A 25,966-nucleotide genomic window follows, 5' to 3' on the forward strand; every position below is an offset into this window, starting at 1 on the left:
TTTAGAGTTAATGAAATAACAATCTTAAATAGAACACTTAAAACAACTCTTTCGCTAGAAACTTAAATTAACATACGGCTATTTAGTACAATTGATTTTCCTTAATATAATAAACAAATGAGGTGACCTCTTAATCGTATATTTTTTTAAAGAATCATACTATATATAGAAATAAATGAAATACTAAACTAATGGATATTTTGTATATATTAATCAAATTGTGAACAAACAAACAAAGCTCATAATTTGTTTGGACATATATCATTTTATGTTTATCTTTATTATTTTTAAAACAGTAATCTATGTACACGCGTAACTACCTCTCATCAGCATAGCTTGACTGTTTCTAGGAATCAAACTCCAGACCATGTTTACTACAGTCAGGCGCAACAACGTGTCGGACTGTGGTAAACATGGCCTGGAGTTCGATACCTAGAAACACTCAAGCTACGCTGATGAGAGGTAGTTAGCTTGCAACACGAGTGTATGTCGATTACTGTTTTAAAAATAATAAAAATAAAAATAATATATATATATGTATATAAATATCACTATACATATGCATATACATGTATATATATGTATGTATATATATATGTATAGATATGCATATATATGTATAGATTTTATGTGCATATATGTATAAGTCTATTTGTATATATATGTATATATGTACATGCATACGTAAAATATGTAAATGTATATATGTATATGTACACGTATATGTAAAATATGTAAATGTATATATATGTATATATATGTACATGAACATGTATATATATAAGCTTATGTATATATATCTATATATGTATATAAATATTTGTATGTATAACTATTTGTATGTACATATATGTCCGTATATGTGCGTATATACTTATAGATGTATATATATATACATGTATATATATGTGCATATATGTAAATATATATGCATGTGTATGTATATGTTTCTATATGTGTATATATATGTATATATATGCATGTGTATATATATGTATACATATATGTAAATATATAAATATACATATGTATGTATATTTGTGTATATCTAAGTACATATATATGTATATATGTATGCATATATCTCTCTATGTATATATATGTATATATATGTATATACACATATATATGTATATATATGTTTTTATATCAATATATGAATATATCTCTGTATATATATATATAAACAAATATATGCATATATATATACATATATATGTATACATATGTATATATATGTATATATGTACGAATATATATGTATATATCTTTGTATATATATATATGTATATATATAATTATATATTTATATGTATACATACATGTATATGTATATATATATGTATACATATGTGTATATATGTATAAAAATGTATGTATATATATATGTATATATATGTGTGTATGCATGTATATATTTATGTATATATATATGTATATGTCTATGTATATATATGCATGTATATATCTATGTATATATATGTATATATATATGTATATGTATATATATATGTATATGTATATATATGTATATGTATATATATGTATATGTATATGTATATATATGTATATATATATATGTATATATATGTATATGTATATATATGTATATATGTATATGTATATATATGTATATATATATGTGTGTATATATATGCATATATATGTATATATATGCATATATATGTATATATATGTATATATATGTATATATATTTGTATATATATATATATATGCATCGTTAGTAGTAACGATTAATTGTTTAAGAAGAATTAACTTCCACGGGACAAAGTGGATAATAAAATTTCTTCACTCTGCCAAAAATTGGTACTCATAGAGTTAATAACTCTGCCAGTTTAGTAAGCTACTCTCTGCTAAACTGGTCTCGGCTTTTTGATGACAGGCTGCTGTCCATCGCGTAGATAGTACCCCCCTCCCTCCTTCCTTCTTCTTTGTTTCTGCGTCGGCCATTTTGGCTTCTTGTTCCTTTTTTTACAGGCATTTTTGGCGCCAAGAAGGGTTGTTGTGGCGCGCGCGTCAAAAGGGTAGTGGTTTAGCATTTAGCCGTTGATAGGTTAGAAGGGGCGGGGTTTAGTATTCTAAAATGACTACCTCTCCCACTACCTCAATGTTATTTGAAAAAAGAAAGATTATTAGAGATAAAATCTTAACTGTATTTGAGTTTTTAGACTCATTAGATGAAATAAATGAAGTAGGTTATACGTTATATAAAAAGCAGATAGATGATTACATTGCTTCAGTGGATTTATTAGACGAGCAAATTATTAATGCCTATTTAATTGAGGGAACAGAAGATGAGGAGATTAAGGCATTTAATAGGGATTGCGCTCTCCATCGAGTGAAGGTTTTGGAAAAATTGTCTAGACTCAAGCCTTCGGTAGAAGTAAGGGATAGTGCAAATCACAAAGTCTCTCTTATTAAGGAAAAACGTCTGGGGATGACGCCCAAAATTGAATGTCCCAAGTTTAGTGAAAAGAATTTAGAAAACGATATATTAGCCTTCCTTAATTTTCAGCGGGAATTCGAAAATAGCGTAGTGGACTTAGAAAATGACGCCCTGAGGTTAGTTGTGTTGAAAAACCATTTGTCTGGCTACGCCTTTCAACTGGTGCGGCACCTCTCTATATCTGAGGAAAACTATCGCATAGCCACCGACATTCTCGCGTCGGAATTTCTAGATAAGGACAACATTGTGGATTCTTTTTTTTTCCCATATATCGGGTATAGAGAAGTTAAGCAACAATTTAGTAGCAAAGAAGTTCTTGAATTCTGTTAAGGCTCAGGTTCACGAATTAAATAGTTCCTTCAGTTTAAATTTCTTGGAGATGAACTCTCCTGGAAACAAGTTGTTAAGTCATATTGTTTTTAGTAAGCTGCCCACTCTTTTTAGGTCTGAGTTGATACATAAAATAGGAAATAATTACCCTACCCTGGAAGACATACTAGACCACAGTTCGGAAATATTTCGAACGATTGAGTTTTGTAAAAATAAGGAAACATATCCTCGGAAGGTGGCTAGTATACCTAAGAAAACATTTTCCCCTAGGTTCATGGGCTCTCCAGATGCTAAAAAACCTTCCACACTGGAAAATTTTCATATCCAGTCTACTAAGATTGGATTTAAGTGTAATTTTTGCCGAACCAATAACCATAACGGTTATTCCTGCAAGTTTTTTCCTTCTCATGCTGCCCGGTTGAGTAGGTGTAAGGAGATTGGCTTATGTAGCAAGTGCTCGAGCCCTTCTCATGCAGAAGAGTCATGTATTTGCAAGGGTAAGGAGTATGGAATGTGCTGGCTATGTAATAAGAAGGGTCACTGTAGAGTGCTGTGTCCTTCTGTTGGGGGTGAATCTACTGCTTCTAATGCTTGTTGGCACTTGAATAGCTCTTCGTTACTGCCTGTTGTTGAGGTTGCCGTCGACAATGGATCTGGTGAAAGTGTATCTTTCAACTGCCTTATCGACACTGGTAGTGAGCGATCCTATTTGTCTGGAAAAATGTTGGATGCCTTTTCTAATATTAATACTCCCATGAGAGATCGTAAGTTTCTGATTAAGACCTTTTTGGGAAAAGAAGTTAAACACTTGAAGGAAGTTAATCTTCAAGTGAGGTTTCCAAATTCATGCCATTCTGTGTTGTTCTTGGTGGATGATGATATGGACCTTTCTTTTCGTGTTCACGGATTGAATTCTGTGGTAGAAGACCTTAAGAAACATCAGGTCAAATTGGCTGCTAATTTCTCGGAGTTGAGAGATGACACTTTGCCTGTATATGGCTTACTGGGTGTGGACGTGCTTAGGTTTTTGGGACCTATGAATTTAAAGGAGTTTAGAGAGGGCCTTGTGTGGGAATTTCCCCAAGGAATGGTTTTGTTTGGTGATCTGGCGGATTTTGGGTCTCCTCCTCCCAAAGACCTGGAAAAGGGGTTGGAATTGAATTATGCTCAAGTCGTCAAGGAACACTCTGTGTGCGACCTCACTCATGTATATTTTACGTTGAACCCCAAGTCTGTGTATACTGATCCGTTCAGTTGTTTTGAGGAGTCTTCTGTTGAGAGGACTGTAGAAAAAATGTTTAGTTTGGAAACCATAGGTATTGTTGATGAGGAATTCAGTGATTTCGATAAGAATATGATTGAGTCCTTTTGCTCCTCCATTCGCTTCATAGATAACTCTTACTATGTCAGTTTGCCTTGGAATGAAGAAAAATTAAAATCGGTGCCTGCTAATCATCAGGTGTCTTTGTCAGTTTTGAATCGCATATCGAAGAAGCTGACGGAACAAGGTTTGTACGAGGATTATTGTCAGGTCTTCTTAGATCAAGAAAAGGAAGGAATAATTGAAAGGATTGTGGTTACTCCTTCCGATTTTAACAAATATGTATGGATTCCTCATCGACCGGTGATAAAACAGGATTTACAGTGCACGACCAAGATTAGACCGGTCTTCAATTGTTCTTTGAGAACCGGTGGGAAACCTTCTTTAAATGACTGCGCTTATTCTGGTGTCAATATGTGCACTGACATGCTGGATTTGCTTTTGCGGTTTCGGATGAACCAGTATGTTCTACTGGCCGATATTCGGAAGGCCTTTTTAATGATTCGTTTGAATGACGAATGTGACAAAAATAGATTCTGCTTCTTTTTAAGATTGGGTAATGAGTTGATCTGCTTTAGATACAACACTCTTATATTTGGCTTTGTATCCAGTCCTTTCATACTGAGCTACATGGTTCGATATCATGTGGAGAAATACCCTCCTGGTCCTTGCAGAGAGATGCTTTTGGGCCACTTCTATGTGGACAATCTGGTGAAAACTCATAATTCTGCTGAAGTTCTGATGCAGCTGTACTTGGAAGCTGTTTCTGTCATGGGGGAAGGTGGATTTTCCTTGAGGAATTGCTGTAGCAACAATGAAGTGCTTGCTAAGCGAATGTTGCAGGATAACAGTCTCTCCTCCCACGGTTCTGACACTGAGAAGGTATTGGGCTATTTGTATAACCCCTCCTCTGACAAAATGCGAGTAAGTTCTTGCATTGAAGGAAGATCAGTATCCTCTAAGAGGGATATTTTGTCTGTAAATTCCTCTGTATTTGACCCCCTTGGCTTAATGCTCCCTGTTACTATTAAAGGTAGGATCCTTCTTAGTAAATTGTGGAAGTTGAAAGTATCCTGGGACCAGCCGGTCCCACCCGACATTATGGTTGACTGGGAGAAGTTGTATAAGGATCTGGTACGTATTGGGGAGCTTGAATTCGACCGTTACTCCGTGGCTTCCGATTCTTCAGCCACGTTGATAGTGTTTTGTGATGCCTCGAACCTGGCCTATGGAATCGCGGTATATTTACATCAGCATGGAGAAGCCAGACTGATATTCGCTAAAGCCAGCGTTGTTCCCTCTGTTAAGAGAACCTTACCCACCTTGGAGCTGTTAGCGGTATATTTATGCATGAAGCACATTTCTGTTCTGGTGAAAATACTCCCTTTGGAAGTGCTCAGTTCTGTGATTATCGCTGTAGATGCACAGGTAGTACTGTCCTGGGTTTTATCTGACAATGTCCATACGAAATGTCAATTCACTCGTAACCGATTAAAAGATGTAAAAGCGATGGTAAAAAATCTTAGTGATAAAGGTTTGACAGTGAAGTTTAAGTATGTGAAGACTGATGCAATCCTGCTGACCTTGTCACGAGGAGTATGTCCCTGAACAAATTTAAAATGATTTTTACTCGTTGGTTATTCGGGCCTGAATGGTTGAGAGGAGATAACTTGATCTGGCCTAGTTATGACCTGAATTGTCTTAATCCGGCTAGCCAGATGTTGATCAGTACAGTTACTGGTTGTGAACCTGTCTTTCAGGGCAGTTATATAATTGAAGTAGAGAGATTTTCTTCGCTGAAGAAGCTCATTGGAGTTTTGATTGCTGTATTCCGATTTATATCAAAAATGAGAGGTATTGTTCTCGACTCTAGTATTAAGGCGAGATTGTACTTGCTCAGAATGACACAAGGACTGTTCCTTTCTAAGGAAAAGGATTATTTGTCTAAGTCTGATGGCAGTGAAGCCCCCCCTTTGGTTTCTAAATTTAATTTATTTTTGGATGATGAAGGATTGATTCGCTCACGAGGTAGAATTGGTAAATCTACTTATTTTTCTGATGCAGTCCTTCATCCTATTCTGCTTCCTAAGTCTTGTCATGTTACAAGTTTGATAATCATGGATTGTCATTTGAAGTGTAAGCATCTGGGAATTGCTGCTACGCTTAGCAAAATCAGAATGTTGGGATTTTGGATACCCAAAGCTAGACAAGCTATTAAAACGGTGATATCTTGTTGTGTCGTTTGCAAAAAATATAACACTCTTTCCTTTAGATATCCCAAGGTTACAAATTTGCCTAAGCATCGGGTTAATTTAGTTAAGCCGTTCTTGCACACCGGGGTCGATTTTACTGGCCATTTGTGGGTGCATGAAGGTGATGAAACTAAAAAGATGTATATTTTAATCTTCACCTGTTTTAGTGTGCGAGCTATACACTTGGAACTGTTGCCTGATATGACCACTCAGTCTGTGGTTTTGGCATTTTTGAGATTTTTCAATTTTTATGGGGTCCCTTCTCACATTTATTCGGATAATGCAAAGTCCTTTGTGGCGGGTTGTGACCTTGTTAAACAGGTTTATTTGTCTGACGAATTTAGAGGGACAGTTGATGCCCATCTTATCAAACACCAAACGATACCTTTATATTCTGCTTGGTACGGTGCTGTGTGGGAAAGATTAATTCGAGTTGTAAAAAGTTGTCTTTTCAAGGTTATAGGACGTAGGAAGTTAAGTTATTTTCAACTTTTGACGGTTCTGTCAGATGTGCAAGGATCTGTTAACGATCGGCCCTTGACCTATCGTTGCTCTGATGACTCTGGCTTGGAGGTGATTACTCCTAATGCCTTTGTGCATCGCTTCCATAAAAACTCTGTGTTTTTGTCCTTAGAAGAAGATTGTTTCCTGAATAACCCCCCTAGTAAAGAAGATCTTATTGAGAGTCTGGGATGTAGAGATGAATTCTTGAATCGTTTTAAAAGGCTATGGTATGAACAATATCTCTTGGGTCTGAGGGAGTTGTCGCAGGATCTTTACCAATCTGATTTTGAAAATATGATTAAGCTGGGTGATGTCGTTTTGATAAAAAACCCTATGAAGCCTCGTCCTTACTGGTCCTTGGGAAGGGTGGTTAATCTAACTTCTGGGTCGGATAGCTTAGTTCGGTCAGCTTTAATCAGAAGGAGTGATGGCAGCACTCAGGAACATTCCTTAAGGAACTTGTGTCCTTTAGAACTTTCCATAACCCATTCTCACCAAGCTTCTAACGATGGAGAGGGCAATTCTCTGAGCTCGGGGACTAGTCGGGACAGGGAAAACTTTCAGTCTAGGCCTGTAAGGTCTGTTAAACCTTTAAATGAAAGAAATCCAGAATACGTTTGGTATTAGATTGTTGTTTGAGGATTTTTTCTTTTTGTCTTTTTTCTTTTAGGGAGAGTGTGGAAATTATCTTCCACCATCTTTCTTTCCTTTTTCTTTCCTTCTTTTTGCTGCTCTGTTCTTCCTTCCTTTCTTCTTAACCCCTTTCCTACCCCCTTCCCTAGCTTCCCACTTTTTTTTATGTCACCTGACTCCCTTATGCCCGTTGATTGGATGCGACGTTTTCGCGCTAAATTGAGGCACGTGTGTGATATTTTGAGTTAAAATAGTCAGTTGTGAACAAGGCTTCGAGGGGACCAGAACGGTCGAACTGTCGGTCTCGGATAAAAAGGGACGCCTGGAATTTACTAAAGCGTTGTACAACTCTGTCTTGACGAGACATTAAATTCGTTGAAAAGAAGAACCTAGTTTTCTAAGACACTTGAAAACTAATACTATTATCGAGAAAGGATAATAGAAGTTTTGAACAGAAGAACCTAGTTTTCTAAGACACTTGAAAACTAATACTATTATCGAGAAAAGATAATAGACGTTTTAAACAGAAGAACCAAGTTTTCTAAGACACTTGAAAACTGATACTATTATCGAGGAAGGATAATAGAAGTTTTGAACAGAAAATTCGCCGCAGGGAAGTTTTCGAAGATACCCGAAAACACCAGAATATTCAGCCTTAAGAAATTTCGACCTTGCTGAAGGACTACGAAAAACGAATTTCCAGGAAAAAGAAAGAAAAAGGGAACTTTTAACCAACACAAACTCAAAAAATAAAACCCACAAGAAAACGAACTTTCTAAATGTTCCTTTCGTAAAAGGGCGCCCAGAAGCTTCCAGTAAGTGATCCCCTCCTTTTTCCCCCCCTTCTTCCTCCTTCTCTATCTCTCTTTCCTTCTATTTCCCTTCACTCTCTCTCCCCCGTTTTGGTTACTACTACAAGACTCTTGTAAGCCAGATGGACATTTTTTGCAGCCCATAGAGGTCACAAACCTTTCCTTTAGATATCCTTGTTAATAAATTCTATTTCTCCTATTTTTCTCTTTTTGTTTGTATTTTTTTCCTTCAGTTTCCAAGTTAGTAGTAACGATTAATTGTTTAAGAAGAATTAACTTCCACGGGACAAAGTGGATAATAAAATTTCTTCATTTTAAGGATGCTCTTCAAAATTCCATCTTCAGCGCTGCGCAATGAACCATGTCCAATCTCCACGTCCGCCGAATTTCAAAAGAGAAAGAATCTCGCGCTGGGCTCGTGACGTCATCATGAAGCTAGCATTTTCCTTTTCTCAAATTAAAGGGAGTTTCGTACAAACCCAAAATATACGAAACTAAAAATCATAATGGATACAAAATACAAAAAATCAAATATAAGAACCAGATAAAAAATAACAAATGTAAACAGGGGGGATGCACCATTATTGGTACAAAAAAATTCCAACATTCTCCCCCAACAGGAAATGGCAGCTAACCTACAGTTGAATGACATCTGTAAAATTTTCAATACAATTTTTTTTCTTTATATATACATATACCACACAATGTATGGTCAGAAGAACTCCAGGAAACAAATATCAGAACGAAAAGACAGAAAAATTCAAATAAGCTTATTCTATAAAATTTCACATGAAAACCTTCATGTTTTAGGTTCGAACAGAGGAGTACCTAACCAGATTCACAAATTTAAACTAATGCTACGATGCTAGGTCACAACAGAAGTTTGAACTAAGTATATTCCACCAGATAATTAACTACATACATATAAAAGAGTATAAAGGCTTGAGAAGTTCACTTACCATCCAACCTCCTCATCCTTATATTATCTCTGGCGAACACCAAAATATCTCAGCTCTCTCGTAACCACAAGAGCCCAGTGAGATCAACACCGGTACTACAAGAGAGACGAATCCAATCATCGCTATGCTTTGATAAGCTCTTCAACTTGGTGGAATGAAATAAAACTGAATCCCCCATCCTGGACAAATCATGCAAGGCGATTACAGTTTTAAACGTTTGAATAGCAATATACATATAGCCAAACAAACAAAGTTGAGTATGGGTGTCGGAGACACCTAGGTAGCTGGAGATATAATACTCCTATCAAGGAGAGATCCAATCTTCTTGTGTTCAGCACTGAAACAACCATCTCAGCATTAGAAAAATCACTCCTAACTAAGCATAAGATGGTTTTGAGCGCCCCAGAAATACCCCTGGACAAATCAAGCTTGACTTCGAAAGCTCTTGCAATACTGCCGTAAGCTACGCCAAGGCAGATATTCGCAAAACATTTAAAAACAAAAACACCTGCATTTAACTCCCAAGCAGGAAACGTTCTACTTAAAGGAGCCACTTCATAGAATTAAGGTTCTGCAAGTGATCTCTGCACAACATATCCTACATTCTCGTAGGAACTCGGAGAAGCTGAACTACACACCATGTAGTCAGCAAATTCGATAGGATCCCTCATGGGATTCTTTATCGGGTTACACTCAACCCGAATCTGGACGCCCCAGTCCAACTTGAGTTCTTCAAAATCCTCTTGGTTTTTACACCTTCACAGGTGGATATAGTGCTTTCTGCACTTGATGGAGAATTTCTCTCCCAGTGCTAACATTAGCACTTAAAGTGCACAAAGCTTGTACTTTCACACAGGATAGACTCCTGTCCTTTAACCCCTGGCTATTGTCAGAACTACATGACCGGAGTAATATCCCACCGTCATGATTAAGTTCCGCGGTATTCTGATAAGGTTGTGGAAAATAGCCACACATGCGAGTTTTCGAACTCACATGGTTAGAGGGCAAAACAATTCCAACATCCCAAGGAAATCCCTCCATAAATTTCACAATATTCATGCCCACACTTAACAAGTCGTGGACACGAGTGGTATCATTCATGATACCTGGGAATCTCACTCCCAATACAGTTTTCTTTAAAATATCACCGGCAAACTGCCCGCTAGAAAAATCAAACTTCAGCACCTGACTAAGCAGATCCTCTGAAGTGGCACTAGCAACACTGCTTTCAGGCCGTGATATAACATTTTTCAAGCCAAACTTGCCAGCACTCAGCAAACAGTTTTCAGAGTCTGGACATTCAGGCTTAGTAGTTGGTAACTAGCCAAGCATCTCCCTAGGGGTTTCGAATATCTCAGGGTTGCACAAGGAATCACACTCTACACCATCTGCCAACCTCGAAAGAATGAATCGAACCTGGGATGAGAACACTACAACATTAACAGCATCCGCTTCTACAAGCAAACAGTCCACGTCCTCACGTAAGGAACGATCACCCAACAACTCAGTTATATTATCTACCGATGACAACCATTCATCGACATCGGCCTTCATTGTCATAAAATAAGGCTTAGGCAATTCCCTCTGCAACCGCAACAAATCCAAGACGGCGATAATTTTCCCTAAATAAAACTTACAAGGAATCCGGAAGAACGAGTGACCAATATCGTGCAGCGTTTTTTTTTTTGTTGTTGTTTTTCAAAAATATGGACTAAATCCAAACAAATACAAAAAATAGGCGCTCAAAAATTATACACAAAAAATGCACACACAAAGGTTACAAAGGTATTTGCATAAAATTCCTTCCTCACAGCACAAACAAAACAAGACCAATACAGCATATTGAGCCGTGAAAATATCAAGGGATACAATCCCCAGTTACAAATTAAAAGGGCCTCTATGGCTTAAAATTAAAATTAAGTGAATTTAAAATTCAAACTTCTATATGGAAGTTAATAGACTAGAAAATGAACGTTTAACACTTTTTATAGCAGTATCCTCACTGAAATGCAACCTAGGGAAAGAGTAGGAACAGAGTTTAAATAAACAACTACGTCGGGGGAGGGTACATGCCACCAATGTCACATGTGTATCTTCAAACGAATCCAAATAACCAAATGCAAATACGGGCCAAGCAAAGAAAAAGAGAACTTGTCTTTTCACAAACTCTTAGAATAACACAGTCCGCAAAGCAAATGGGTATAAACTCGCTATAGAAAATTATAATAAATATCTTCAACGTATAATACAATATTTCTAATAATATCCTTTGATTAATTCACAACCCAGAAACATGTGAGAAAACGCACGTGTTCATTAAATCAAAATAATTGGGTGTATACTTATTCCTTTTTTTTTTTCTAATATATTGAGGAAAATACGTACATACAACTAACACCGGCTTCGGACACAGCGTCTCTATTTACTAGGCTCCCCGCGAGGTTATAGTTAGATAAAAAGTCGTTTCTTAAAGTGGGGAAAATCCAGCTTCGAAAAAATATCGAACACGCTGGATTAGGACGAAAAATAAAATTACCTCAGTCTAGTAGGATTTCTTATTCGCTGACTAGGGAGAGAAAATGCTATAGTTTCTCCCAACGTAAATCGCAATACCCGTGGAAATTCAACTAAAGCAAGTAAAATGTAAATTATATTCCGAAATAGGGCTACGAAAGTTACAACTTCAATTCTAAAGAGTAGAAAATGGAAAGTGTATACATATAGCTTAATCTTTTTATTTAGAAAAATATTTATGAAAAGTTGTGTGTAAAATATTAGTCAGATATAAATAAAGACACTAGACGTACAGGAAAATGCTAAATTCGGGAATTTTTGTTAAGCGAATGTCAAACGTTGGAAACACTAAATTACATTACACGTTTTCTAAATTCAAGACATAGCAGTCGTCGAATGTTTTAGGGGGACGTTGAGATACACGCCAATTTACATCTTGAGGAAAGGGAATTTAGTAGCTGAAATATCTAAACGGGCCGTGGGGTGCAGGGAGGTTACAGAAAGAGTCAACAAGTGGGCCAGTGATAGGAGTGTATTTAACCCTAGCTAAGTAACGCGTTGACAGAATGAGAATAAAACGAGTCGCGAAATAGAAAGGGGAGGGCGCATGCTTTGTATCATACAAGGCGTATAGTAACTTAGTTTGCTAAATTATTCGAAATAACAGACCACTTAATTTGAAAAGTATTCTGAAATACGGGAACACGAGTTTGTAACATGCCTTCAAATAAAAGCAGTAAACTTACAAAATGCTTCTAAATAAGGGAAAATAAATTTGGAAAATGCCTTTAAATAACGGAAGAAATTCACAGTAGTCGAACGAATCTAAGTGACGTTGATAGGTAGCGGAGGTAACAGAAATGTCAAGAGGTTAAATTTAATCCTAACTTGAAAGAAAAGGAATTAAAGCGTATCTCGATTAGAAAAGGTACACTTAATTTTCAAAGTGTCCCAAATAAGGGACAACAAATGGCTAAATGTATTTAATATAGAGACAAAGTTTGCAAAATGCATTTACCGAAAGAGAATTAACGTATCTCGATGAAAAGGGGAATATACTTCACTTTCAAAGCGTTCCGAAAAAGGGAATAATAAATTTCCAAAATGCATTTAATATGGAGACAAAATTTGCCTAATGCTTTCAAATAAAAGCAGAAATTTTCCAACTACTTTTACATAAAGGGGAGAAATTTGCAAAATGTCGGAAAACAATTTGATAAATGCCCTCAAATAAAAGCAGAAATTTCCCAAACTACTTTTAAATAAAGGAAGAAAAATTTGCAAAATGTCGGAATTTTATCTTGCTTCCAGATAAATTCGACGCTAAAGTAACTAACCTGAAAAAAATGACAGCATGGAATAAAAAGGGGGGGGGGGTAAAGAACAAAATATAAAGGTCTTGCTTTGAAACGAAGATATTTTATTTACAATAATAAGTTTCAAATTTTTCCCTTTGCGGGCATTAAACCTATGAAACGCCAAGGTAACATGTAATGAAAAAAAATAACACTGGTTCTTATAAAGAAGTTGTGTGTATCCATTAATGAATATAATAATAATATTCAAAATAGTATCTCCTAATCACACTCGCATATGAAATAAATTTTAGGAGCGTACTCACAAATTGAAAGCCAGTCAGGCACGTGCCTTTTTCTTTTTCTTTTTTTTTGTTTAAAGTCCTTTTAGAATTTTCTCTCTCTCCATGTTTGCGTGCAAACCGTAGACACACAGATGGATTTCAGAAGCAAGACAGCGTCACTTTTCCGGGTAGGAGATTCCAAAATTCCTTGTCACGTAAAATAAGGTATTTTCTTTAAAATCATTTCACTCCTTCTAAAATACGTGCAAAACCGTAGTCACGTAGATAGTTTTCATTAGTAGGTCTCGTCACATATCCGGGTATTCTTGCCGGGGTTTTCTTCTTTGAAGGATGCTCTTCAAAATTCCATCTTCAGCGCCGGGCAATGAACCATGTCCAATCTCCACGTCCGCCGAATTTCAAAAGAGAAAGAATCTCGCGCTGGGCTCGTGGCGTCATCATGGAGCTAGCATTTTCCTTTTCTCAAATTAAAGGGAGTTTCGTACAAACCCAAAATATACGAAACTAAAAATCATAATGGATACAAAATACAAAAAATCAAATATAAGAACCAGATAAAAAATAATAAATGTAAACAGGGGGGATGCACCATTATTGGTACAAAAAAAAATTCCAACAAACATGTTACTTGAAAGTTTTCATAAACACTTGAAAATAGTCGACGATTGTTGGGTAAAATAACAAAACGTTGTAAGAACAAAATATTAACAACGCCCCCTACAATTGTTACGAACTAATTTCTAAATAATAATGTTACTATTTAAAAAACATTTTTAACATGGAGTTGACGTTGTGCTTCGTTAACTGTTGCGCGTTTTCCTTCTATGAATGTTTAAATTTTATTTTAATTATATAAATTTGGTGGGTTATTAAATTGATTTGCTTTGCCGTAAAAAACGAACGAAACACAAAAACCAGATGTAAATAATAACAACTAGCGGGACCTGTGGAAATTCCACAGAGGGCTCATTTATATGTTATGTATTGATGTTGGTATTCATGACGTAAATAGAGATGCTCTGATATTATTGTAACTCTTGTTAAAACTGCAAAAGTATTCACCTAAAATACTTTTGCAGTTTTAACAAGAGTTACAATAATATCAGAGCATCTCTATTTACGTCATGAATACCAACATCAATACATAACATATAAATGAGCCCTCTGTGGAATTTCCACAGGTCCCGCTAGTTGTTATTATTTACATCTGGTTTTTGTGTTTCGTTCGTTTTTTACGGCAAAGCAAATAAGTTAGTAAAGACGCCAGGTCGTAAATTATACATAAATATGATATTTTAATTCTTGCAGATTTCGTATATATTATTATAGAGTTAATGTTCTATCGATTTTTATATGTTATGAAGTTAATGTTCTATCGATTTTTATATATTATGAAGTTGCGATTTCAAAAATAAAATAAAAATATGACTTTGGTGCATTAGCTTGAGTTCTTTCAGCTATACTTTAAACCGAAACCAAAATTTATGAAAATTTTCGATAAAATTATTTATTATGAGAAATGGGAATCCATAATTAAACAATAGTCACTCGGATGTAATCGTGACAAACAAAATAAATAACACACACGCTATCGTATTAATATATAGTATTGTTAAAACTCATAAAAATGACGCTCCTTTCCTACTACTAACCCTAAGTACAGGTGGCAATACGAAAAATATATAGAAATTACATATGATTTTATAATTTTGCTGATCAGCCTTAGAATTAGTGGTAAAAATTACTTAACTGCTTAAAAAGTTATAATGTACCGAAATGGGACCAGTTTACATTATATTTATATGCACAACTTTCTAAATGCTAAAATTACGTTTCAGTGTGCTCACACATAATCGCTTAAAAAAGTAGAATCTCATGTTTAGGGTATTTTAAATGTAAATGAAAGTTTTTTTTTCTAAGTTAACAAACTTCTCAATGTTTGCCTTTCCAAATTTTTGATAAACTTGTAAGATTTTCATCTATATTTTCACTTGTGCCAAAACCAAACAAAATATAAGAAAACATGAAATATTTCAAAGGATATGGTGATCAGACAAAACCAGCGAATTTAGGAAAACTCGTCCCCGGAAAACTGGTAACTGGAAAACTGGTACCCAGAAAATTGGTATCCGGAAAACTCGTCTCCTTTTGCTACGTAGGAAAACTGGTCACTTATTGAATAAATATTGATTGAAAACACATTTTATGGTCGTTCTTGAAGGAGATATTGTTTTTAAAAGAGACTATACCCTCCATAATATTTTTTTTAAATATTGTTACTTGTTTACTGCTGTTCTAAAAAAAACAAAATCGATTTTCTAAGTGTCCGTTTTCTATCTAACTGGCTAAGTTGTTAGTGGTTTAACTTATTTTAAAGCGTTTATTCTGTTCACAAACGAGACCGCATAATATTTTTTAAAATATTTATACTTATTTACTGTTGTTTTTAAAAGAGCAAAATCGATTTTTCTACCTAGTTGGCTAAGTTGTTAGTGGTTTAATTTATTTTGAAGCGTTTATTGAGTAAAAAAAAAAAAAAGTGGCGTCGAGTGTTACGTGAGAACAAGAAATAATGTCCGACATGAGGGGATCACATTTTAGGGGCCTTGATAATCGCTAAAAAAATAGAAAATTAAATAAAATACTGAGGTAGAATATAGTTTTAAAACGACCCCTCCTCTCCAAAAGAAAATAAATTTGTATACTTTAGGTAATGTCCAAGATCACTGCTCGGGGGGGGGGGGGGAATCAAGCTACCGGAAGTGGATACGGTTGGTTATGTAACGAAACCAGTCAGAAGACATGAAAAATGAAACCATATATTTATAAAAAGAAATTACTTTATTTTTTAACATTTCTTGTGTTATTACGAAACAAACAAACAAGAGAAAACACTTCTTGTATTATCAAAAACAAATATTTTATTTAGAAAAATTAATTAGTTTTACCACTTTTTGTGTTCATGAAAGGCACTTGTGCAGTATACTGACGGCAGCCATATTTTCATGGTGCGTTTCACTAAACTGTCGCCAGGTGGCGCTTCTCGGTCAAAAAATATTTAGGGTTTAGATGACTATATAGATAGATACGAAAAAGTTGACAAATAACAAATATACAACAAATCAATGTTACCAAAGGCAAAATAAGTTACTTTTCTACCTAACTGGATATTTTTTTGTGTTTTTATTTAATATAACATGTTCATTCAGAGATTACCGATGTATTTGAAAATTGCAAATAGCGCCAGACTCTTCGTTGAACATGGTAAGTTTGGGAAAAGGAGTTAAAAATAAAAATAACTATAAAAATACTGTTAAAACCCCACCGAATATATGTCATTTTATGTCATGGTAACATATAACAGTATTTTTCTAACAGTATTTTGTATAGTTTTTTTTAATAATTTTGTATAGTTTAATTTTTCTAACAGTATTTTGTATAGTTTCTAACAGTATTTTGTATAGTTTTTTTTTTACTCCTTTTCTCAAACTTACCGTGTTTAAAAGAGAGTGTGATGCCATTTGTAATTTTCAAATACATCGATAAACACTATGTTTTTCGATCTGAATAAACATTGTGACGTAATCCACCTGAGGGAGCAATTTGCCCTCATTGGGGAGCTTTATATCCCCCCAGGGGCCTGAGGAGGGCCGAATAACTATGCTAAGACCGTTTTAATCGATTCCGGGTAGCGACAGATATCCCGAGGAAATAGAGAATATAAATATATATTTTATTTTATTGTCAAAAATTGTTTGGAAGTCAGAGAAATATATTTTGCATTTAAAATTGGTGACAGGAACTTAGAACATAACATTGTCTGGCCTTAGTGAACTGAAAAGCCAGATGTCAGGACTGACAGGGATGACCTTAGGGGCCATGTGAATTTAATATATCTAAATCTCAGATCACAAAATTGGTGGATTACACACCTGCAAAATCTGAGGTTTTTTTCCGTAGTGTCGTGGCATGATCTGATTGGCTGAAGAGTCTTCCACCCCGACCACACACCCCACTATTAATACGAGTGCCGCGCGGAAATTAAATTAGTCAGTTTCGAAGCAGTTTCCGAAGGAGTGTCTGCACGAAACTCAAAGTAACCCGCTGTCCCCCTGGAGACGTGACTCCTCCTCCTCCTCCTCCTCCTCCAAAAAACCGTCTTACGCTGTCTGTGTAAAGAGATTTGAAACTTACTGAACGATATTTGTAAAAACATTATACATAAGTTTGTAAAACAATTCTGTTGAGTAGAATTCACGTGTCTGTTTTTCTTTCGGCCTGTGGCTTCGATATTCGCTTTCAGCATACAGGATTCAATGTAACAACCCCAAAAGAGAATCAGACAATCCGAGCCGAGTTTCCAAACAAAAAGGGGGTCCTAGCTGAGCTTCATTAGTGTGGGGTTACAACATGTTACATTAAATAAAAACACTAAAAATTATCCAATTAGGTAGAAAAGTAACTTATCTTGCCCTTGATAGCATTTATTTGTTATATATTTGTTTTTAGACAACTTTTTTGAATCTATGTGGATAGTAATACAAACTCAACATTTAAATTATTAATTTGTTGTTGACCCTTCAAAGTTGCTTTAATTTGTGCTGTCACTCACTCTCACACACACACACACACACACACACACACACACACACACTCGTGTGCAAATAAACGAACGTTTATTAATTTTAATTCCCCGCGTATTTGCACAAAAATAAGTTCTTCCAGCAACGACATAATTTCAAATACCGGCCACATGCTTGTCTCACAACAACAAAAGTAAAATGGACGTAGTTGACGACAGTACCACGTGACACAAGCGACTAATAAGAAAATTTAGAAGATTGTCTTTTTAACGCTTTTCCAAAAACCAAATACCAGCAGCAGCAATCTTGTGCTAGAGCCGGTTCAAAACGTATTTAAACGCAACAAACATTCTTTCTTCTCTTTTTTTCCTCTCTTCTCTCTCCGACGTGACACGAGAACATGCTTCTCGTTTTCACCTCATCGTCGTTTTCAAATTTGTCAAAACCATAATTACACACGCCACACAGGCACCCAAAATCATACACACACCCATTTCCGTATATTTTATATAAGAATTAATAACAACGGATTACTTTCCTCGTGAGACTTTTGAATAAGGCGAACTTTGCCAGTTAAAACACACACTTTGAAATAAGGACATTATTTTCACAATCACCTTCTAATCTTATTATCTCAACGAAGGATTTTCATCTAACTTCACTGCAGTTTAAAGAGTTCCACATCACATTATTCTCCCATTTAAACTGGAACCACAGACATCCGTCTACACCGACTCCTTGCCTACGCAAAGAACAAAAACTGGCAATTTAAAGGCTTCCAAAGCATTTTCGAGATTAAATTAAGCAAAACAAGGGAATGGATTCGTCACTCTCAGAAATATCTCCAGCTACCCTATCGTTAAACATTCTGGAATTTAATCCGGCCAACATCAAATCCTGGTTCATTCAAATCCAAGCTTTATTTGATGCAAGGCGGATAACGTTGGAAAGGACATGATACACTTACCTGGTTGAGAAATTACCTACCGACATTCTGGAGGAGGTAACAGATTTACTCGAAACTATACCAGAAGAAAACCCTTATGACCGGCTGAAGGAAGCAATTCTAAAACGAACTGGCTTATCCAACGAGTCGATGCTACGCAACCGCTTTACACAGGTCGAACTTGGAGACCACACTTTTGGGAGGTGATGGAAAACATAATGAGGAGTTTGTGGCTGGATAAACTACCAGCATCAACAGTACAGAACCTCGCACCAACGGCAGAAGGAACAAAACCTGACAAACTGCCGGAAATAGCAGACCGGATTCATGAGAACCTCCGTGCACGCCGAGTAAACTCGCTACACCAACAGCCTAAGCAATGAAGAGATGAGGAGCTAGCCAAGCTAAAATCAACGGTCGAGAAGCTGTCCAAACAAATACAGGATTTACTTAAAGCAGATCGTCAACGCTCACATCACAACAGGTTGCCCTATAGACGGAGGAATGCCAGCAAAAGTAGAAACGTGGAACGTGACAGAGTGAATGGACACTGTAACCTCTCATGTGAGAAGGTGATTAAAGACCCCTGTCTATCTGAATTATTGGCTCGTGTAGTCTAGTCTTCTCTGAGGTTGTTACATAAAATCTGGTATGCTGAAAGCGAATATCGAAGCAGCAGGCAGGAAGAAAGACAACTCATGTAGACTAATCTACAGTGTTAATTTTCACAACTTATGTACAAATGTTTTTACAAATATCATTCAGTTTTTTGTAAGTTTTTTTCAAAGTCTCAAATCTCTTCATAGACAGCGACAGACGGTTGGATGAAGGAGGTGGAGGGGTCTCCTCCCCAGGGAACGGCGGTTCTATACGATCTGTTCTCCCCGAATTTAGCAAGCAATCTGCTTAATTTTAGAGCATATCGGCCCAATGTGGGTGGGGTGGAAGTCTCTCCAGCCAATCAAATCACGCTAAACCCTAAAGATCTGAGACCCAATTCAATACCAAATCCCATAACCTTGAGGTCATCAGCCATCACTCAGCCAGTGCAATATGTTCTTCCAACACCCTTGCATTTCCTGTTGAGTTTTTCCCAAATAACAAAATATCTCAGGTTTTTTCAACCAAAAAGCAAATATATCCATTTTGACATTGAATTAAAATATATCTATATTTATCCACCCTAAATTCCCGAGGCACCTGCCGTTACCCGGGATCGGTCAAAAAGCTATCTCAGCGTAGTTCTAAAGCTCTTCAATGGGGAAGTACGTCACATTCGCCCCCATTAGATTATATTGCTTTGTAGAACCAATGGAGTCTAATTTCTTGACACACCACACCATCCCTTTTTTCTACAGTTTGCCGTCAGATTTTTTTTCACAAACCCGTCTCTCCATCCTCAAATTATCCGTCAACAAGATAACATATACACAATCCCATATCTACCCTTTTTATGCAGGGTTCTCCCCCTTTTTCATTCAAAAGTCCATAAGAAAGTTAATTCAAAAAAGTTTGCAAAATCATCAAAAATGTAAGAGTTCAAAGCTCGTCAGGGCTAATATAATTTCTTTTTTTCACATGCAATTTGTTTTTCTTTGTTCGTATATTTTTTTTCAATTCACATTAATAATTCAAAGATAAGATAATCATTAAAAATTGTCACTCAATAAAATGCATTAAGTTCATCAATTACTCATGTGATCTTTGCAACGTGTGCTTTACACGCCCTTGACCCTTGATCGCGGCCCAGTTATGATCTGCACCCTGGTCGGTACAGTTATGATGTGTCGACTGGGCAACCAGGTCTGCCAACCGTTAGTACGTCGCGTCACCCAGTGAGTTCTTCGTTAAGGCGTTGGGGATTCTTCTCGGATGCTCGGTCCTCAAGGCCTAGTTATCCTGGGTGTTCGTTGATGGATACGGTGTCACAAATGGCAAATAAAGAATGTACATATATAGGGATCAACGCACATCAGCAATAAAACTCCGGAGGTTGGTTAATATAATATATATTTCGGAAATTCATAAAAGAAGTATGTACAGCATATACATATAGTTGACAATTAATTCAAGCAAGCAGTTAGTTCTACAACTGAGCTTCTGTTGTTGAAATACCTGGTCGGCATCGCGGACTTTGCGTAATTCTCGTTAAGTAATCTACACATTATAAGCGTTGAGTTATCAGGCAACAAGCGAGGAGGAGAGAGAGAGAGAGAGGTGATTCTGCCGAGACTTATTTCTCTTTGACTCTGTTCTTTTCTTCACTCTTTCGTTCTTCACTTAATCTCTGATTTTTCATTTCTTTTATAATACAATTATGGAATGATGACGACACCCATGTTCGTCATCGACCAATCAAATTGCTTGATTATAATTCGACGGGGCCTTTTCTCATTGGTTGATTATACTTCGACAGGGCCCTTTTTCATTGGTCCATTTCCAAAATTGGATTGACTCCTCCCTTAATTAACGCCCAACTTACACGTTGTATTTTTTAACTCCTCCCTGGCTTACTAATGGAATTTTTCCATATCCAGGAAAATTATTTTTCCTTTGACTTAAAGCAAATCACGCGATTTTATTTGTTTTAAAATTATCTATTGATCTCACTTTTCACTTTGATAATTCAAAGGGATTTTAGTTTATCTTTGAATTAAGTTCTGGTTGTCGGCCATTTTATTATATCAGACATTTTCTTTACGTAAAAAGACCAAGAATGTATTTGTCGCTTTGAACTTATCGGACAACACATTTTCCCATCCGAGTAAACATATTTAATAACTTACATTCGACCTGATTCACCAAATGACAATTCTCGATACGTTATTTTATTGTTTTGAAATTTCGGACAATTCATTTTTTTCCTCTTCTTTGTTCTAAACATAATGCCGAGTCACTGCGTGTGTTTCTCTTAGATCAAAAACAACCCGACTTTTCAACTTGTCAAATTCACAGGTCAACTTTGGCTCAGTTTTGCCAATTGCGGGTGTGAAATCCCCACCCCTCCGGCTCCTGTACACTATGATTTCGGCCATTGGAGATCAAACGCCTGTGTATTTTGGCTAACATATTTTATGCATTCTTTTTCGCTTTTGAAGTCCAGCATGTGATTCAACTTTTCGCTACAAAGGCACTCTTGCCGCCGCCATTTCAACATCAGACTTAGCTCAGAATTTATTCACAAATAAAAATTAATAATAATTTTTATTCCTTCAACCCGATTATCGTCCGGGAACAAAAAAATTACTTTTAACTAAAAAAAACGTCACATCAACCCTACAGGTCTGATGTGGCCTCTATTTAGTGTTACACTCATAAGAGTTACTTCCCTTGTTTAAAAGTTTTGTCCCTTTTTGTTTCAAAATAACATTACTCGATTTTTTTTCAAGGCTTTATCAGAGTTATTCCCTTTTTTCCAATATCTTTCCATCAATTTTATCATAGTTCAATTTTTTTTTCCACAGTCACAGTGACCCCTCCTTGCTGTTATAATGCCTGCATCTCAGAATCCCTTCTTACGTCTTAACTAGACATTCTCGCAAGGATTTATTTATGCCCCCATGATATTAAAACATTCAAATATACGCAATATCAAATACTTCATAAGAGAGAAAAACTACAAACACCAACAGAATAATAATAAAAACAATTATTCAATCACCAAAAAAAAAAAATCTTCAAGCAAAAGAAATAAAAACTTTTTCCACTTTCTCTCCTTTTTTTTCTTTCAAACTTTTAATTCAATAAAGAAAAAAAATATAAGCTTCATTTAAGCGTCAATTGGATTACAATCAATTGTTTTAGCATTAAAAACAAGCTTTCTCTTCTTTCTCTCTCTATGATCCCTCTTACTCTCTCTCTCTCTCTCTCTCTCTCTCTCTCTCTCTCTCTCTCTCTCTCTCTCTAGGCCAATTTGCACAGACAGTAGAAAGAAGAAAATGGTTCGTTTATCCGCCTGTGTTGTTCTTCTCTTCCTCTCTATCTCTTTGCAACGTGCACTTGTTGAAGCTGACAATGAATTAAAATATTCTATATTTATCCACCCTAAATTCCCGAGGCACCTGCCGTTACCCGGGATCAGTCAAAAAGCTATCTCAGCGTAGTTCTAAAGCTCTTCAATGGGGAATTACGTCACAAGACTGTTCCTACCATGATAAATTCGGCAGTAACGCACGACGCTGTACCACCCTTGTTCCTTCAGTAACAGAACAAAATAGGGAAATGAGGATGCCAGCCAGTAAAGACGACGACTGTAACTGGACCCTCTATAAAAGGTCGTCTATTCTATATCCATGACAAAACCCACGGATATAATTTTTTTATAGACACTGGCGCCAAAGTAAGAATAATCACACCACTGACCAGTCAGAAGATTACAACCCAATCTTATCACTTACAAGCAGCCAACGGTACCAAGATATCCACATTTGGGGGTAAATCACTGACTATCAACATCAGCTTGAGGTGAACTTTCATGTGGATTTTTACCATAGCCAACATAACAACACCCATAATAGGAGCGGATTTCCTGGCGAAATTCAACGTGTCTGTGGACATGACCAACTACACGTTAACAGACAATCAAATGAAGTTGGTGGTCAGAGGAGTCACCACTCAATACCAGTCAACAGGTATCAGTTCAGCCATACCTGAGGATCCATCTATCCATTGATTACTCCAAAAATATCTGCAGCTGTCTCAGCCATTCAGGGACACAGACACGGACACGGTCAAGCATTAGCAGTGTCAGAAACCGATCTTAAGAATGCGTGAAAAATAATTGAATAATTCGACCTCCTATTTTTACAAGCTTATAGCTACTTGAAAAATGTAATTCAAACCCTATTTTTTTTTCAATTAAAGAAGCAAAGACCAAATTTTAAAAAAATAATAGGTTTAATAGCAAATTATGCAATATTTGTTTTTTTTAATCGGTTTTCTTTAAAAAAAGATTTGAAGAAAATCAACGAAATTTTACTTACTTCGGTTATCAAAAATCGATATAAATTCGAAAAAATCACTTACCTATAAAAATACTATTGAATGTTTCGTTCCATTCTTCAATGTTCAGAATTTATCCATATTTATATTTTAAATTCCATTGATTTTTTAAATAAAAATCTTTTTTAAACGACTGTTTGAAAAAAGCACGATAAAAAAAGCATTTTTATGTCTTCATCGAAAAACCAAAAGTCACCGTTTGTTCTTGTTTGAACTACGGATGGACAGAAAACAGTAAAAACCACACGTTTGCATTAGCCGTGTAGCCTTGTGCCTGAAGAAATATGTGTTCCCATAGGTTAAAAATAGTCAAATTTTATAAGATTTTGCCTTAAAAACAAAAACACTCGGGGGATTTTTTTTTTTTTTCTCAAAGAAATGCATAAATTTTTGATTTATTATATTTTCATTCTTCTTTATCAAGTCAAAGTTTTTTTTAATATCTAAAAAAAGAAAACATTGAATGAAATAGAAAAAATTGTCATCAGCATCTATTACTTACTGAACAATATAAGCAGAACATAGGCTTCCAATTAAAAAAAAATCAACGTGGTTTAAAAAAAAGGTTTTACACTTTGGATTTTACAGGTAAATTTCCAAAAAACACTTCTTTTTTTGTTTTAATTTACAATATATTATTTATTGATCTTTTATCTTCAATTTGTAATATATAAAACTTTGGTACATAAATGAATTATTAAAATTTTAATAGACATTTAAAAATTGGGGGGGGGAATTAAAAAAAAAAAACGTTTGTCTAAAATATTATATTCGATTTATTGGAAAGAGCATACAATTTCATATTAACCCTGAAAATATCTTTAAAATTTAACCAATACAAATTTTGATAGATTTTTAAAGTTTAAAAATTGAAAAAAAATTAACTCGTAAAATTCAATTGATTTCATTATGTAAAAAAAATGACTGCACGAAGGCACGCCGGCACTTTGTAAACACTGCTTTTTAAAAAATAAAAATAATATTTCTATTATTTTTTAAACAACTTTAATGGTTTATTTTGGAAATATATTCCATAAAGAAAATAAATAACCCACTTTTAAAAGAGAAATTACATGTTTTTTATATTTTATTCGCAGTTTCGTGTTAGGGGTGTCAAAAATTCCCCAAACATTTTGATACACCTAGTCAAGCATAGTGCTAAAGACTACATTAAAACGCACGGACAACCAGTCCACACCACCCCCAGACATTTAAAACCGGATAAATACCGAATAGCGAAAGAAGAATTTCAGTACATGCTACAACAGGGAATTATCCAACCCTAAAAAAGCGCATGGTCTTCTCCCTTATACATGGTGCAAAAATTGGACAGTACATCCTGGCGCCCATGCAGCGATTTCCGAAGACTAAATGCACAAACTGCACCGGACAGATACCCTATTTCTCACATCTACGATTTTGCGATCGAATTACAGAACGCGACAACGCTTTCGAAGTTGGATCTAGTGAAGGCATATTACCAAGTTCCCGTAGCAGAGGAGGATATCCACAAATCAGTCTTGACCACACCATTTGGATTGTATGAATTCATTCGCATGCCCTTCACACTTTGAAACGCTAATCAAACTTTCTAACACCTAATAGACGAGGACTGCCATTCATATTTGCTAATTGCTAGTAAAACCCTTGACGAACATAAACAGCACTTGGAAATTATCTCACTATGGCCTAAAAGTAAACGTTGAAAAATGCATCTTCGGCCAATCAGAAGTTAACTTCCTCAGACACACGATCGACAAGGGTGGAATATCATCACTACCTGAAAAAGTGAATGCCATCGCTGTTGCAGAACAAGACCAAGAACCAACAGTTAACATTAGATGGACCAGCCTTAGCAGCTTTTAAGAAAGAAAGCCCTAGCAAATTTCACAAGGCTGACTTACATAAATGACAAGAAAGATACCAGACTCACACTTACAACGGACGCATCAGATGTAGCCGTAGGGGCAGTCATACACCAGCTGACCGATGATGGGATGATCCCTATATCATTTTTTTCGGCTAACACATATTGGAAGGCAG

At 35.7% G+C, this 25,966-nt stretch overlaps 2 protein-coding genes across 2 annotated transcripts; both read left to right on the top strand.

Annotated features, from left to right (window-relative positions):
* The first annotated feature begins 3,072 nt into the window (after positions 1-3,072).
* Positions 3,073-5,727, top strand: LOC145248730 (uncharacterized). Its single transcript, XM_080110378.1, has one exon. The coding sequence runs from the start codon at positions 3,073-3,075 to the stop codon at positions 5,725-5,727; it is 2,655 nt and encodes an 884-aa protein (XP_079966504.1).
* A 509-nt stretch (positions 5,728-6,236) lies between these two features.
* On the top strand, positions 6,237-23,359 carry LOC145248731 (uncharacterized). Its single transcript, XM_080110379.1, has 2 exons — positions 6,237-7,453; positions 23,248-23,359. The coding sequence occupies exons 1-2, from the start codon at positions 6,237-6,239 to the stop codon at positions 23,357-23,359; spliced, it is 1,329 nt and encodes a 442-aa protein (XP_079966505.1).
* The last annotated feature ends 2,607 nt before the right edge of the window (positions 23,360-25,966 follow it).

This window comes from Euprymna scolopes, chromosome 27 (genome assembly GCF_053919585.1).
Source record: "Euprymna scolopes isolate OS-2025 chromosome 27, ASM5391958v1, whole genome shotgun sequence".
Lineage (NCBI taxonomy): Eukaryota > Metazoa > Mollusca > Cephalopoda > Sepiida > Sepiolidae > Euprymna > Euprymna scolopes.

What these genes read in the sequence shown, in the direction of transcription:
- LOC145248730 (XM_080110378.1), top strand. Translation starts at nt 3,073, where the DNA reads ATGGGCTCTCCAGATGCTAAAAAACCTTCCACACTGGAAAATTTTCAT.
- LOC145248731 (XM_080110379.1), top strand. Translation starts at nt 6,237, where the DNA reads ATGGATTGTCATTTGAAGTGTAAGCATCTGGGAATTGCTGCTACGCTT. An exon ending in TTTCAGTCTAGGCCTGTAAG is followed by an intron (nt 7,454 to 23,247) that starts GTCTGTTAAACC and finishes ATTTTTTTATAG; the next exon opens with ACACTGGCGCCAAAGTAAGA.